Source organism: Danio rerio, chromosome 20 (genome assembly GCF_052040795.2).
Source record: "Danio rerio strain M-AB ecotype USA chromosome 20, GRCz13ab, whole genome shotgun sequence".
In the NCBI taxonomy this organism is placed as follows: Eukaryota; Metazoa; Chordata; class Actinopteri; order Cypriniformes; family Danionidae; genus Danio; species Danio rerio.
The window spans coordinates 43020448-43037692 of NC_141040.1; the positions used below are offsets into that span (position 1 = coordinate 43020448).

Sequence of the window (17245 nt, forward strand, 5' to 3'; positions counted from 1 at the left end):
CTGGAAAACATCATTGGCACACTTCCTGCAGAGATTGTGCTGGCAGGGTAAAATGACGACAGGCTTGCTGAATATCTCCAGACAGATGGGGCAAATCAGTTGCCTCTCCAAGTTCTCCATTGAGCTGGAATCTCCGATCGACGGTTTGAAGCCCAAAGTGAAGTTCATTTGGACACCAAATTCAGTCAATAGCTTAAGATCCTAAACTTCCTTTCCTTCTGTTATTCTCCAGCAGTGCCAGTCTTCATCCAGATGCCCAATCAATCGCCAACCGTAGAGTGGCAGAGGATATATTTGGGCTGTGTTTGTACTGGCTTGGGTTACTGTCCAAACTGCACACCCCCTTAATATCACTTTGAATACCCCAGTTAGCGCTGCATTGAGGGGTCCGGGGTAGAGAGAGAGCAAGAGAGAGGGGTGGGAGAACGGATTGCTCAGAGTTGTGTTATCTGTGGTAACTTGAGCAGAAAGTGGGCATGGCAGACCAAGCAGCTGGTGTGTGCGACTCAAAGGCTAGTGAGACAAGCAGGCCCATGAGCCCGAGCTGGCGCCGATGATATAACCCACCTAAAACAAAGCCTAAGTGCTCTGAACACATAGATTATGTGGATATACAGTGGGGGAAATAAGTAACACGTCAACATTTTTCTCAGAAAACATATTTCTAAAGGTGCTGTTGACTTGGCAGCTTAAAGACGCCTCTCATTTGGAGAATGAAGTCATATGCATTGCTCAGGTGTGACTTTTTTCACTGGCTTCAACAGTGTAAAAGTCTTGATGGCTCTCAGGTCTCGTCTATCAAATCTGATCATTATTTCATATTCTATATTGGATTCAAATCAGGTGATTGGCTGGGCCATTCTACAGCTTGATTTCCTATCTCTGAAAGCATTTGAGAGTTTCCTTGACTGTGTTTTAGATCATTGTCTTGCTGAAATGTCCACTGTGGTTTTATTTTCATCATCCTGATAATGTAGATGTTGGACTGAAGCAGCTAATATTCATTTACAATGATGAAGGGCAGAGTGTTGCTGAAGAACTACTAAGAGATTTCAGCTGCTGTCTGGGCTTTCACTGTCTTTCTACACCTCTCTTTCTTCATGTGTTTAATACTTTTTCCTGTCTCATTTCATTTTATTACACAACACTTAATTTGTAAACTAATTTAGTTGGTTTTCTTTTTATATATGCATTTCATGTTATGTGTTTTATAAATGGTGACATGTTCAATACTTATTCCCCCCACTGTACCTGCAAATCCAGTGTTTACAAATATAGTATATAAACTGTTAAAATGCTGGGTTCCACACAATTCCCTCAAGTTGTCTCAACACAAATAATTTATGTTAACTTAATTGTTTTAATATTATTTTTTTGTTCAATTCACTTAAGTTAACTTAGTTTTTCCAATATTAAGTGTGCCCTAAAAAACCCTTAAGAATTGTGTTGTTTCAGCTTATTTTAAGAGAGTAGTTTAAGCAGCAAAAGACATTTTTTGAAGTGTAGTAATACATTGAATGCTATGCAATGCATTAATATCAGTGTAGTTTAGATTATATTGGAATTTTATTAAGTTTAATTAGTCACATGTAAAAGAGGTTAAGCAACAAAGCAAAATGAAGGTTTAGTAAGACTTTTGTTTAAGTATTTATTTACTACTGGATTATTACCTGCCTGTTATTAAGATATTGGCTGTTTAATAATACTTATTCTACACGCACTATCCTATTCAACACATAAACCCAACTACTACCTCACAAACTGTTAATAAGCAGCTTATTAGTAGTCTAACAAGCTAAAAGTTTTAGTTAATGGTTTATGAATAGCATGAATTATACCTTAAAATAAAGTGACTGAAGCGTTGTAATGTAATGTTGAAAAAAAAAACTATGATTTAACTATTATAAAATGTCTTTCAGAGTGGCGGTAAATCTAAAAACAATAAAAATCTGAGGCATATTCAGAATAATAATTCGATTTCATATTAAAAGTCTTTATTTAAGGATCACATTGCAGCCCTGAAATACTTAATTATCATTTTAAATCTTTATGTGCTACAAACCACCAGATTTTACCATTTTCAGTGAGATTCATGTCACAAAAAAATAATTATTAAACATTTTATATTTAATATTTTAATAAGCAGTTAGTAATAAGTTTGTCTAAATTTTTAAACAAGTTAAGCTGGAGGTAAAACATTATCTTGCACATTCTGACATTTTATTTTGACAGAAGTTATCTGAAACATTGAAACCACATTTACTTTCATTTTAAATGCTACAGTATGTACACTGTAAATAGCTATTAGTTACTTAAAGTAAGTTCAAGAGTTCACACTCAGCAGATGATTGATAATAAAGCCCGTTTGGCATACTGTCCCGGGAGAAAGCACTGAGCTTATGAGATCCTTGAGCCCTGGGCTCCCTCCCGTTTGCAGGGCGAGAGGGGAGTTTGAGTTCAGATAGATCTCAATGAACTCCCCCTGGCTTATTTCTGGCTAATGACCGATATACTGTATGATGGCTGAAAAGAGGTGTACTCGCTAAGAGCTTGGCTATGGTATCAATTTGGTATGCTCAATTTACTTAGGTTGCGTGTTTTTTGGGTTGTGGGAGGAAACCAGAGACCCAAGGGAAAACCCACTCGAGCATGGGGAGAATGAGCAAACTCCACACAGAAATGTCAACTGGTTTAGAATGGACTTTAACCGGAGACATTTTTGCTTTGAGGCAACAGTGCTAATAACTGGGCTGCCGTGTCTCCCATGTAAAAAGGAGGGGGTGTAAGGGTGGTTGGGGAGGGGGGGGGGGGTTCTTCAAGACAAGAAATATTGAGATAAGAAAACTCTGGTTATTTATAGTGAGTTAGTAATCATCTGAATGATGAATCAATCATAAGCTGATGGGAGACCAGCTGAGAACAATCATAAGCACGTGATCCTCTCGAAATTAGTTTATAAATAAATCTCACTTTATTTGTTTCCCTAAAATTAAGCAAATGAACTTGGTGCATAATTATAAAAATTAAGTTGTCAAAATATTAGTTTTATGTTACAAAAGGTTAACTCAATTTTTTTTAAAGTCAACTAATCACCTTTTACAGTGTATTTAATGTCATTGTTTTGATTGGGACTTCTGTTCTTTAATCCATATCCCAAAAGTTTTGGAGGGAATTCCTAAAGTTTCATTATTGCTATTAAATTTCAGTATTAATTATGTTTCACCACTAATGATTTCTACTTCAGAACAGAGTTGGGTGTAACGTGTTCCACAGTAACGCATTACTGTGTTCTAATTACATTTTTGAGGAACACAGTAATGTAACGAATTGCATTTTAAATTTGTGTAATTTGATTACAGGTTACTAAAGTCAGTGTAATTACGTTACTTATGTTACAAGTATAGTTTCTAGAAGAAGAAAAAAAAGCTTAATTTAAATCACATTTTCTGCTGCAACGTCAGTTAATAAGTATGTGCTTTTCAATTGCTGAAGAAAGCGAGCTGTAATGGCTGCTGATGAGATTGGCTGCTTCAAGTGGAAATACAGACATTACTTATATTTAAAAACAAACATATTGCCGTGAAATTCAGTGTCCAGTCTCTAAAGACCTTTCGACTGCTTTTAACTCAATCAGCAACTTGTTCAGTACTTGAACAGAAAGCATTCTACAACTATTCTCGTCACAGAGAATGACACCGGCACCCAAAAACCCGTTGGCCCAAATCAACCTGAACAGACTATATTGAATTTTGTGCAAGATCAAGAGTGAAGGTGTCTTCTGAATGTGAAGAGAAGCGTAACTGCTTATGGAGCCGTTATCACATATCGCATCTTTTGTGCGTGGGCACATATTGGGAGCGCATATTGCACGCTTGTATTTCACAGCCACACCCAGTTGAAAACTTCAAGTCATGTGACAAGAACTGACTTATTAGCTTCCTACTTTGGAATATACATATTTCAGTGGATTAATTATCTCAGAAAAACACAGAACACCCAAACACTGTAGTGCTTTTCATACTATGGATGTCAATAGATACAGGTATCCAGTTTTCTGTATTTTCATGTCTTCTTTTGTGTAAAAAAAAAAAAAAAAAAAAAAAGACAAACAGGATTGAAAAAAGTGAATGATGAGAGAATGTTAAGCCTTGTGCGAACTCTTAAAGTCCTTTAAATATGTCAAGCTGCTGTGATCAACCCACTGTAATGTTTTTCAGTGAATACATTACAAAGACCTGCAGGTTATTTTGTATTTTATAGATATATTTGATATTTTTGAAAAGTAATCTCATTAGTAATTAGTAATCTGATTACTTTTTACACAAAGTAATTAGTAATGCAATGAGATTACACCTTTCCAGTTGTAATTAGAAATTTGTAATCTAATACTTTTTTTTTTTTAAGTATCTTACCCAACACTGCTTCAGAATAACTAAAATATTTAATTGTAAAATGTGCTCCAATAAACTAGATTTCATTGACAATGATGTTAAAATTTATGTCTCCGAAGAAATGCATACAGAATGACAGAATTCTTATACTGGGTGAAAACCCCAATTAATTTTGATTCTTAAAAAGCAAAAGACTCCAGCTCACACTGTTAAAACATCTGTTAACGAACAGTTTCCGTATTTTGAGATTCACAAGTGTTTATTTACGATTGTGATTTGCATTATGGGAGCTTGATCTCTGTTCTGTAGAATTCTGATGTTGAAACTCTACAGTTCAACAAAGTGACTTTTATTGACATTTTAGTAGTTTGAATAACGGACATGAAAAAATATAGAGAGAAATAAATCTGTAGAATAACAGGTTTTTGTACAATACAAGGTTTTTGTACCGTAATATACAACACCAACCCAGACAATAAATCACTTTAAAGTAATAAAAATGCTAATAAAAGTTGGAAAGTTCAAGGTCCCATAATGCCATTCAAAAGCATAAATAAATGGGGAAAAATGTTAAATAAAAACATGAATCACAAAATACTAATAATTTACAGCTATTTTCTTTTACAGTGCATGCTATACAGTGAATATTGACCTTGCTAATGGGGTTGTATGTAGACTCCATTCACCAATTAGCACAGGCTGTCATATCTTATTGCTTAGTGAAAGAAAAGAAAAACCAGACCTTCATTTAACAGGAAACGTTCAAAGTAGTTCTGACCTCTGGCAAAGGCACTGAAAGGGGACTAGCGGTTGTGTCGTCACACAGGAATCAAACCTTTCCACAAGACCATCAACGTAGCTAAATCGGACTCTGCACTTCCTGTTAAGTATGTTGAAGGAGCTGTTAATGAGCGTATGGAGTTGAACTCTAAGCTGATTACAAGCTTATGTGTACAACTATAGCGCAGCGTGAAGTGAACCAGATGGCTGACACCGGCTCTCATTCATTTACAAGTGCACAATCACTCCAATGCAAAGATTTGTACAAATCCCCATTTATTTAATGAATTTCGGATTTCATAATATAAACAACGAAATGTGATGCATTACGAACCATGTTGAATAAAAACAAGAGGAAGGTAGCGATGTAGTGTCATGGTTCATAGCTCATTTCTGGCCAAATTCTGCTTTTCGGCCCTTTCAAACAGGTTTCTACTGTACACACAGCATCGTAAAACTAATATGTGCACTGGCGAAGAGGCAAAAACCTCCAAAATGCATTAAAATCATTAATTTGCACCCCAAACAGATGCCAAAAATGTTAAAAACAAAATGTTGATTGCAGAAATGGATCTTGTCCAATGAAATTAAGTGCGAATCTACTGATAAATAGAAACGAAAATAAGAGTTGGTTTGGAAGCAGATCATATCCCAATGCTTTCTAATGAATATCTGCCTCCATCTGCTTATCATTTGGCAAGCCTATCCTCTGACATAATAATCTTCCTTTCCAAAATAAAAGAGAAACGTCTTTGCTATAAGAAAATGCCCCCAGAATTTACATGAACATACACTACATGGATTTATGACATACATTACTATTTGCAGACAGAAACAAAAAGATCTCTAAGTATACACTATTGCATTCAGAACAACAGCTTATAGAGGAAACATTTGGCATCTAAAAAACGTACTCGCTCAAACGTAGGATTTCTAACGGTAACCTGACTGAGTCCTTCACATTTAACATGACGGGCATTTCCTTATTGCTAAAATGAGGCTCTTGCAGATTCCGAAATCAAGTTTACACAGTGCATCCTTTTCAATCAGAACAAGTTAGAATCTCGATTCTGATATAATAAAAATAAATAAGAGCATTAAAAATAGTTGCCTATTTGTCCTAAGAGCACAGAGAAAGCATTGATTCGCTCGATGATTTGGCATAGCGTTCATCAAAAAGTCGGGACGATCCCATTTCAGCCCATTTAAGCAAATTAAAAATTCACATTTAGAGACGTTTTGCGCTTTTGCAGTTGACTAGTAAAGACTGAAGACATTAGGATTTGCATCAGAAGCCTTCTTTGAAGAAAAAAAAAAACATAGGAAAAAAAAGTGCATAGGAAAAAAAAATGTCCTATTACCAGCGTATATTCAAGTGTTTCAATCTTTTTCGGGAAATGTACGACCGAGCACGGCATGTCAGCTGACATTAGAAGCGTCTGCCTTGGCTTATCGGTCATTAGGAAGAGTTGTTATGCAGCATAAAATTGATTGGATCTCCAATGAAATGTAACAAAGCAAAATGTAACAGATGACAGCAAACTTAAACTTATAATAAAAAAAGCCACATAATGGCATGTGGAGGAAGAGAAGTGGGAAGTTTTTTTTTTTGCGCACATGTTCCTATGCTGTATAGTAGAGGCATGCTGTTATTGCTTTGCATGCACTCATATGATCATTCCACTCACAACCATGCTTCGAACACAGTAGAAAAAAAAAATCGAATGAAATAAATAAATAGCCAGGACCAGAAAAACAAAAAAAAGAAGAAAAAAAAAAAAACACCCCCAAATTTAAAACCCACTTCCCTTCTGGAGCACTGCCCAATGGCACCAGTCTTATATGACTTTGAAATGAGCGTGTGGTTATAGACGAGCGAACAGACAGACGTACACACAAATGGAGACACAGATAAAGTGAGATTGGCAGAGGCTTCCTTGTCTTTTGGCAAAGTGCCACTCGTTTCCAGTGGGTCAGAGTCAGGGTGTGGCGCAAGTGGCACAGTTTAGTCCTGGTGCCGTGATGTCCAGCGATAAGCACACTACATTAGGGGCCTTTACAGTCCGTCAGCAGGACCCCTCGGTGATGACCGGGACCAGGGCCAGGCAGGTGGCTCATTTCTGGGTGTTGTACACGGGCTGGCTGGCTGCGAAATGCTTAGACTCTGAGGTGTTGGCCGTGGAACTGGGCTGGATCAAAATAGGGACATCTGCGCCTACAAAAACATAAAAACATTAAGGACAAAATTAGAGACTGATCATGTCTTGTTACTCTGAAGTAAAAGGGGATAATTGATACACACTCAAAAACTGCATTTGCTGCTTGTTCAAACTACCCATTCAAGATTAGCTGAAAAACATTTGAGTTTTTGGAGGGGAACATTTTCGTTTTATGTTCAATTCACTTAACTAAGTTAACTAACAATTTAACTTCATTCCTTCATGTTTTTCCAACAAAAATTCATTGTGTGGAACCCTGCATTTTATACCGTGTATGTTATAGTGGCCAATAGTAATTCATATATTGTAATATTTGAACATATAATTGGAAAAATATGATTTTAACATTAAATTGCCGATTTGCTGCTTAAACCTTTCTAAATATGATAAATTCTGAAAATGATTATGAGGCTTCATATTTCTGTGGTAATATAGTGAAAATTCATTTTCATTCATTAAGTATTTTTAAAATATTACTTGAGTGCTGTTTAAAAAAAAATTTCAGCATTTTTTAACAATTTTTAAAATAATTTCTAAAACAAATGTGTCATTGCCATGATGGCTGCACACAATATTGTTTGAAAAAAACAATTAAAAAGTGCTATTTAAGGGCTTAAGGTAAACGTCAACTATAGGCAAGTTAGGTTAATCAGAATGGTTTCTTCTCTTACACTATAAATAATTCTAATAATATTGACATAAAATATATTTTAAATAAATAAGACTATTTTAGCCAAACTAATAAATTAGACAATCTCCAAAAAAAAAAAAATAATAAAAAAAAATTATATATATATATATATATATATATATATATATATATATATATATATATATATATATATATATATAAATACTAAAAAGAATAATAATATTTTTGCCTTTAACAGTACAAGCATTCAAACGTAGGGCGGCAAAAAAGATCGCAATCTCAATTCAACCCTACACACAATCTTAATTCAGCTTTTCTACAATTCAGCCAATTATATTTTCAAGGTCAGGAGAGAAGCGTAAAGGCGGATGTACAAGTCTTCACAACGTGGACACCTCCAAATGGTTTTAAAAAGTCACATTCTGTATTTATAAGCTATAATTCATCCCAAAATGTAATTTCTGTCAATGTAATGATTTTACAGTATTTGCGGCCCCGAATGACATGTGAGCTGACGAAGTTTGTTTACTACTAAGAGGACGTTTACGACTAACATGAGCGCACTCGGCAGTGAAAGTGAACAGCACGCACATCTTTTAAATGATCATATTGCAATTTACAGTTATGATTACAGCAAGCATTTGATGTGTTTTCTTTCATAGCGAACACAAAGTGTTGTGCCTGAAAATAAATGTTTACAGGGTCAGTATAACTACTCTAGCCTATATAACGTTAAATATAATGCATGAGGGAATCTGATAATCACAAATGTCTCATTTTACCAGTAAAAGAAATGGTCTTATAATGTGGTCAATGACAGATTGCAAACATATGTCTCAAACACAATAATTCATCTTCAGAATTATGAACTGGTGTATTCCGATAGATCACTTTACTATGAATTAACAACTAAGACAAATTTAAAGTCTGTTCAAGTCTACCATTCAAAGTTTTTCAAAATTTAGCATTTTAACCAACGGCAGACCTACATATAGGCCAAATATTATAACTGTTGTTTTACCATGTTTGAGAAATAATACTAGCCTTCTAATAATAATCTTTATTTTACAAAAACAGAGAAAATCGTGATCAAGCAAAAATAAAAAAAACATTTCTTTTATTCTCATTTTAGGCAGAATTGTGCAGCCCTATTCAAAAGTGGCATTTTAATCGTCATGGTGAAATATGGCGATTGGATACATCTTAGCATATATTCTGCATATAAAGATTACTGTAATGCAGAGCTTATTGAAGAAAGGAAATATGCATTTCCTAATTCCGTTCAACATTTGCCAATCTCAAAATGCTCAAATATAAGCCGACATATTGGTCTATCAGTACTATTAAGTAAATTAGGTGCACCATATGTTCATGCAGATAAAAGCAGACTCTATTTATCTCGGTTTTGCATGAAGCCATCAGTTTTGAGGATTAGACAGCACAGAGGCATAGAACATGTAGTTTTAATGCAGTTTGTTGGTATGAGGGATGTATACAATATGCTGGATTTTTTTGCAAGCAGGAAAAACTCACTCTAGGCCTACATTGGATCCTTTAAATTGAAGCACATCAGATGCGGTTTACTGGGATCACGGCCAGTAGCGGTCACAGCTCTGTGATATGAAACATACCTCCCTTCCCTGATGCAGCTCTTCCAAATCACCGCCCCGCTAATGGACCACAATCCGTATGCAGCAATAAATGCAAATGTGGATTTATTAATGAATGTATTCACTACAAATGCACCACTACTAGTGATAACAAAACATTCTTTATAAAGTTGAAGTCAGAATTATTGGACCCCTTGTATATAATTTCTAATAACTGATTTCTTTTATCTTTGCCATGATGACAGAGCATAATAATTTACTAACTATTTTGCAAGACACTAGTATTTAGCTTTAAGTGCAATTTAAAGGCTTAACTAGGCTAGTCAGGGTAATTGGGCAAATTATTGTATAACGATGGTATAAAAAAAAATATATTGCTTGAGGAGGCTAATAATAATACGACTTTAAAATGGCTTTTAAAACATTAAAACCTGCTTTTATTTTAGCTGGAAAAAAACAAAGACTCTCTGGAAGAAAAAAAATTATATAAAAATATTAGAATACTATAGCAAATACTGTGGACATTTTCTTGCTCTATTAAACATCATTTAGGAAACATTAGAAACAGAAAAAGTAAATTCACGAGGGCGAATAACTTTGACTTCAACTACACTCCATATTAAAATAATAGAACTAAAGAAGAACGAAGACCACAAATGCAACACAAAACAGGTGAAATGGGCTATTTATGGAGGTTGACATTGCTGAACAGATGGCTGAGGTGACGGACCAGCGGTGCCTCTGTACGGGACGCCTCATGTTGATTGTGTTTCAATCAATGACATACACCTGCTTGGACAGCTTTGCTTCATGCTGACGCAAGAATCCCAACAGAAATCCTATTTTCAGCTGACTCACTCTCACAGTCGCTGGCCTTCTAACATCCTCTAAAATAGTGCTTTTACCACACAATAATTTAGGATTAATATTATGCATTAAATATATTATTATTACCATTCTTCTTCTTCTTCTTCTTCTTTAATAATTAATAATAATAATAATAATATTAATAGTAATGTATGCATGGCTTCCTGGTTACAAGTTACAATTACCAGTACGTTTTAGGCATAAAAAAGTTATTAATATTTAATATTTAAAAATAAATATTAATAATAATAATATGAGGGTTATTTTAATGAATTGCCATGCGTTAAAGGATTTTAAATGCATAATGTGGACAGCGGAGGTAAAGAAAGAACCACCCAAAAGCACAGGACTTTGCCTCCACAAAGTGCATTTAAGATGCTTTAACACACTACAAGCCATTGATTATACGGCAAAGTTATAGATATTATATTTGCAAAGTTATAGATGATTCTTTTAAATTTCACCAAATTTCCATCAGATAACATGTTAGATCCCTTGGTCCCCACTTTGAATCAGTCGCATGTGTGGGCATGTAATTGACCCAGGGCCCAGGCATATCTAATAGCTCATAGTAACGTGCGTTAGCTATCTCTTAGTAGAAAAAGACATGGTCGGAGGACAACATGCAAAACACAGACATCCACGCCTAACATGCAAACTTTAGACTCATGCACGGGCCATGCAAAGCAAACACATCTTGATATCTCAAAATCTGTAGTGCAGGTCTCTGGGTTTTAGTACAACGCATAGTCTTTCAGTGCATTCATTTGGAATTCCCTAATACGCAACATATTTGATCAACTTAATGAGCTCTGAATGCACTGTTTAATGAGCGTCAGTCAGGTTGACAAGATGTTGGGAGTTACAATGTTTAATAAAGTCTGAAAACCTGATCCAATGAATAATCTGAAGCCTTTGTAAGAGCAAACACAAATAGCGGCACAGTAATTCAGATGTCAGTGAAAGACAATGCTGTGAATCATGGACAAGCACAGGGTTGTGTAGGTTGACATTCACAATGCGGTGACTCATGCTGTCGAAGAGTCTTACAAGTCATTTTGAATCCGGTAAAGTTTCACTGCAGATTTCTGGACCGGGACTAGGTATAGGCTGAACGATAATTATTGTTTCACCTGTCAAGTAAAAAGGAAACCATTACCTCATACTACAGGTCACAGGAAAGATTTCAATGTACTGGATTCTTACATAAGTGCAAGGATAGCCAAAAGTAAAACATTTAAATGAATGGTTGATCCAAAAATGAAATCCTGCTGTTAGTGTACATGTAGGTAGGGCTGTGCGATAAAATAGGTATCGATATTTATTGAAATATTAATAAAATGTTTCGGTATGAAGGCTATAGTTTTATTAAAATGTGGCTGCTGAGTGCGCGCCTTGGAAGAAATACCAATTAGCTTGACAAAAGAAAAATGCCAATGAGTTAATTAAATACCTCATTACTTTAACTTAAATGGAGTAAGATCACAGTACTCATATAGATTAGTTTAACTCAAATGGTTTGTAGCAATCAGCACTCAGTTGGATTGAGTTCTCTTCATTTATTGGGTTTTACTGTGCTCAAAATTGCTTTGTTTACTCAAATGGAGTAAGTTCACAGTACTCATTAAAATTAGTTTTTGAAATTAAACCATGAGAAAAGGATCGCAACAAACCATTTGAGTTAACTTTTTGGGTTTTACAGTGTAGTAACGAGAGATGCCATACAAAACTGTGAAGGAAACCACATGCTCACGCTTGTCACTTCAGGTCAGAATAACAACACACGCGAAAACTAGTGCCAGATAGCAGCAGTGAGGAGATTATAAATACATTTTTAAAAATGCAAGGATTTTGCCAGAGTGGCTTTTCGGTTTATTTTCTTGTGCATCCCAGCTACTAGCTCCACATTTGAAAGATTTTTTAGCAAAGTGGTAATGTAGTCATTCAACTTCACAATTTGTAATGTTCAATATGTATTTGAATAATGATGGCTGGTTCTTTTACTTAAAAGCTCAGATTTGATTCTCAATATTTGTTTTGTTTACAGAGGTTTACTGTATAATCATTATTCACACCTTACAAATGTTGATCTACCTTTACCATTGCACACACTTTGTAACATTTTAGCAAGTTTAAGAGTCTCTTTAACACTTTTATTACAAAAAGGTCAGATATTTAGATTAAATATTTTTGTTTGTCTATTAAAACTATTTGCCTTAGTAATGCTGGTCAATTAAAATAAAAGTAATAAACAAAACATACTAATATTCCTAAATGGACTGTTAGAACATCTTCAATAGTTATCAATATTGAATGATATGAAACATGATCATTTTTTTTTGCAATATCGCCCAGCCCTAGATGTAGGTGATATTTCTTCTTTATTAAACCATTAAAATTGATTTTAGGGTTCCAGAACTTTGAAAAGAGCTGAAAGAGAGAAACACAAAACATACAGGACAACAAAATTATCACCCCTGGCTCTGCTGAGGTCTTTTAGAGTGAAACAACCAGTGTGTGCAAAAAAACAAAAAACCTTATTTAATGATCTCCCAAAGAAAACAAATCCAATTATATCTTGGATGTCCTTAGGAAGAGTAAATTGGTAGCAATTTTTCATTTTCAGGCAAACGCTGGCTTTAAATCCATATAGAGTGCATCATTTACGAAAGGTCAATATCTTTATGATTACACTTTGAATGTGTAAACCCTATATTCAAACAATTTCAAAACAATTAAAACTTTTTGCTAATAATAACCCTCAATAATATTTTTCACAAAAATAAAAAAAAAAGAGAACACTTTTTTCATTACAGAAAATCGGCACTGGCTTGATTGGTTTGTGACTTGTGGAGCTGCACATCGATGGATTTGCTCTTCAATGTTTGGACTTTCAGCAGTGAAATTTAAACCACGCTAAACTAAACAACTTCAACTCTGAAAGCTTGACTGACACAGTTTCAATTTACTAGAATTTCTAGGTTAAGCTGCTTTGACACAATCTATATTGTAAATATAGAAATAAAGATGAATTGAAAATGCATATATAAAAAATTATCTGCATTACAAACCTGCAACATGCCAAAACTGCTTGTCTACTCAACTTGATAATTATATATTTAAGTGCTAAATTTAGAAACTACTGATATAATACTTTGCGCTTTGCATCCAATAAATAATACAAAACCTACATTAGCATCAGGAAGATGAGGCACTCAATAGCCAGTGTCCTAGTTGACAGATACACACACACACACACACACACACACACACACACACACACACACACACACACACACACACACACACACACACACACACACACACACACACACACACACACACACACACACACACACACACACACACACACACACACACACACACACACACACACACACACACACACTTGAACGCTCAAAATGTCCATCAAGGAAATGACCGAGGCTAGACAAGTGAAATGAGTCCCATCTCACTCGACGCTTAATTTATTTGACTATTAAATGAAGATAAACTGCATTCACCTTCAAGTCATTTCAAACACTAGACCAGAATAGAGACCTAGACTATTAATATAAAATGCAGTGCAATATTTGATGATGGGTGATTTTGAAGGCAATCCATCTCCTCACTTATTCATTGATCTAACCTGACTTAAAAGACGGAATTTGTTTTCTTCTTATCACAGTATAAGCCAAATATTCAATTAGTGTACTATGTACTTAAACGTTTTTGCGTTTTTTAGGGCTAAAAAGGGTCGACTTAATTGGACAGAATAACAATCATTAATCAATCTTTACTTTTTAATACTTGGTTGCTAATCCTTTGCAGTCAAAAATAGCCTGAAGTGTCGATGTCCAAATATTTATGGACGATGGATAATACAAGTAATGCATACACATACATTTAAATGTCTTTGAAAATATATTTTTTTTGTTTTTAACGTATGAGTGTGTATTACAAATACAAAATTAATAATATAAAAATTATGTGAAAACAAACTTTTATTTTGGATGTCATTAATTGCAACAAATTTTTGGCCAGCACTAATCTTTAATGATTAAAAACATGCTGAACAGTAAAACATTGTGGTTTGAAAGAGTAGGAAAAATGATAAACAATTAACATTTTATATATTAATAGTTGAATATAATCGAACAATGGACATTCTCATATAAAAAGCAAATAAAAATAAATAATCATGATAATCATAAATATTAAAATATGATATATATTCTGCACGCATATATATATATATATATATATATATATATATATATATATATATATATATATATATATATATATATATATACATACAAATATACTGTAATACACCCTGATTACTTTGTCACTGACCCACATATTATTATGTAAAAATAAATTCAGCAAAAAACTATATTTCAAAAAAGCGCAATGTTGACTTGACTTAACTTTTCTGATGGATGTATTAATTTTTGCATCATGATTCATACAGGTAATTGCTTAATTCATCAGTCTTTTGTGCCATTTGCAACATCATCAACTGCCAGATAAGCACCACCGCAGATCAAAACAAGCACGCCTTCCCAACAAACTCACCTCCTCCATCCTGCTCTGCTTTGATCTGGGCCTCCAGGTCTTCTGGGTCCACGTACTGGTAGTTCTCATCCTCCTCTGGTGGTTTGCACTTTCCACAGCAGAAACAGCAGCAGCAACAGCAGCAGCAACAGGAGAAAACCGCACAGCACATGACTGTAGCCTGGTGAGCAGACACAGACCTCAGATTAGAAACAACTCTTTCAGAAAGCCACATGTTGGAGATTTAATTCCACAGTGACAGGTTAAATTTACAAGGCGCTTCCACAAACTATTAATCAATCTTGGTCATGAGAGATTATCAGGCTAGGAAGTTCCCAAAATTAAACAAAATGAAACAAGGAAAATGACTGGTAAAATACAAAAATACATTGCGAATATCATTACATTAATATTATTATTAATAGTAGTCATAGTAGTATTATAACCTTTATTTTACCAGGAAAGACACATTGAGATTAAAAATCTCTTTTACAAAGCGTCTAACAGACAACAAACAAAAAAATTTTTTTTTAAAGTTTTGTTAACAGTACTTTCAAATTTCACAAAATATAGTCATTTAGAGAAGATAAACATGCCTGACAGCTATTAAACATATTTTAAAATGGGAAAAAAGTTTAAAGAATAAAACCAAAATAATAATTTACTCCAAAACCTATCTACCGAAATGTAATGGAAGATTTTCAGATAATTCGGGGAGAATTTTAGATTTATTTATTGCCACATCAGCAGCTTATGGCTATTTCATGGCAAAATGGACATACATAAAATATAACAAGATTAAAATTAATTCATATTACAATAAAGAAGTTACTTAGACAAATATATAAAAAAATAAATAGATAAAATTCACACAAAAAAATATTCAAAAAAAGTTAAATATGATATTTCAGTTTAATTTTTTGATAAATAATTTAAAACTCTTCCTGGTGGTAGCTTTTTAATAATATCCATCAAAGTACTCTCCTTATAAAATGATGTCTAATGGAATTTAAACTTCTACATTCCAACAAAATATGTTTTATAGTAAGAGCAGAATTTTAGATTTAAGTGGTCTTAACTAATCACTGGAAGTCAATCTTATAAAATGTATTTTTCCTGAATGAATGAATGAATGATTGAATGAATGAATAAAATGTGTGCCAAGCAAAAATCTTCATTTTATTCATCTTCAACTTTTCATTTCATGAGTAAATTCATTACTAATTTTCATTACTAAAAATACAAAGTAATTGATGTTGCGTTCAGACTGCAGTTGCTGGATTAGCTGGCTAGCCAGTTAAGTTTCAGTTTAGTTTTAATTTAGGTACCATTATGGCAGCTTGACTTTAATCACTGTTTGTTGCCATGGAATAATGGAGCAGCTGAGATCAGCTAAGCTACCTATGGTACATTAAACCAAGAATTTGTGCAAACTAATCTGGTTTCAGTTATGTTTCAGTTAATTGGTTCAGTTAATTATTTTTTATCTGACTCCATATCAACCTGCAGCCCAAGACCGGTTACTTACTGAAGCTAAGCAGATCTGAGCCTGGTCAGTACCTGAATGGGAGACCACATGGGAAAACTAGGTTGCTGTTGAAGTTCTAATGCTCCAGTAAAGTGAAGAGGACACTATACTATCAGTGAGGTCTGTCTTTCAGATGAGACACTGAACCGAGGTCCCACCTCACTGTGGTCATTAAAAATCCCATGACACTTCTCATAAAGAATAGGAGTCCTGGCTAAATTCCCTCCATTGGCCCTTACTGATCATGGCCTCCCAATCATCCAAATCCACTAAATTGGCCACCAATAGTTGGTGTCAGGTGAGCGCATATGGCGCCATTGTCCTGTGGCTGCTGTCACATCACCCAAGCGGATGCTGTAAACCGGTGGTGGTGTGGAGAGATCTCCCTCATGATTGTGAAGTGTTTTGGGTGCCAGGCCATACACAATAAATGTGCTATATAAACAAACATTAAATTACATTACAGGGTTAGCCAGCTAATCTAGCTTCAGGATACAGGCCCCAGGTGAGATTATGGGACATGTTGACTCCTAAATACATGGTAAAATTATGGACTAAAAAAGGTCAAGCTTTGTGTTTGCAACAACTGCAACCTGAACAAGAAGGTGTGTAAACTTTGTAAATCCAGTAACAGCACC

At 34.5% G+C, this 17245-nt stretch overlaps 2 protein-coding genes across 8 annotated transcripts in view; both read right to left on the bottom strand.

Moving 5' to 3' along the window:
- Positions 1-2480, bottom strand: part of trim54 (tripartite motif containing 54) — a 30851-nt gene extending 28371 nt beyond the window's left edge. The window contains exon 1 of one of the 3 annotated variants that reach the window (XR_015517813.1): positions 1-2046. Coding sequence is in view for 2 of the 3 variants with exons in the window: in XM_087297453.1 (XP_087153579.1) it covers positions 1-168 (168 nt within the window). In the remaining variant the exon portion in view is untranslated. 3 annotated transcript variants of the gene reach the window in all.
- The window catches only part of dnajc5ga (DnaJ (Hsp40) homolog, subfamily C, member 5 gamma a), a 27455-nt gene continuing 12184 nt past the window's right edge, over positions 1975-17245 (bottom strand). The window contains exons 4-7 of one of the 5 annotated variants that reach the window (XM_087296384.1): positions 15101-15260; positions 11570-11652; positions 9674-9712; positions 5431-7386 (exon numbers count right to left, since the gene is read on the bottom strand). In XM_087296384.1, coding sequence (XP_087152510.1) covers positions 11573-11652; positions 15101-15260 — 240 coding nt within the window. In that variant the 3' untranslated portion in view covers positions 5431-7386; positions 9674-9712; positions 11570-11572. 5 annotated transcript variants of the gene reach the window in all.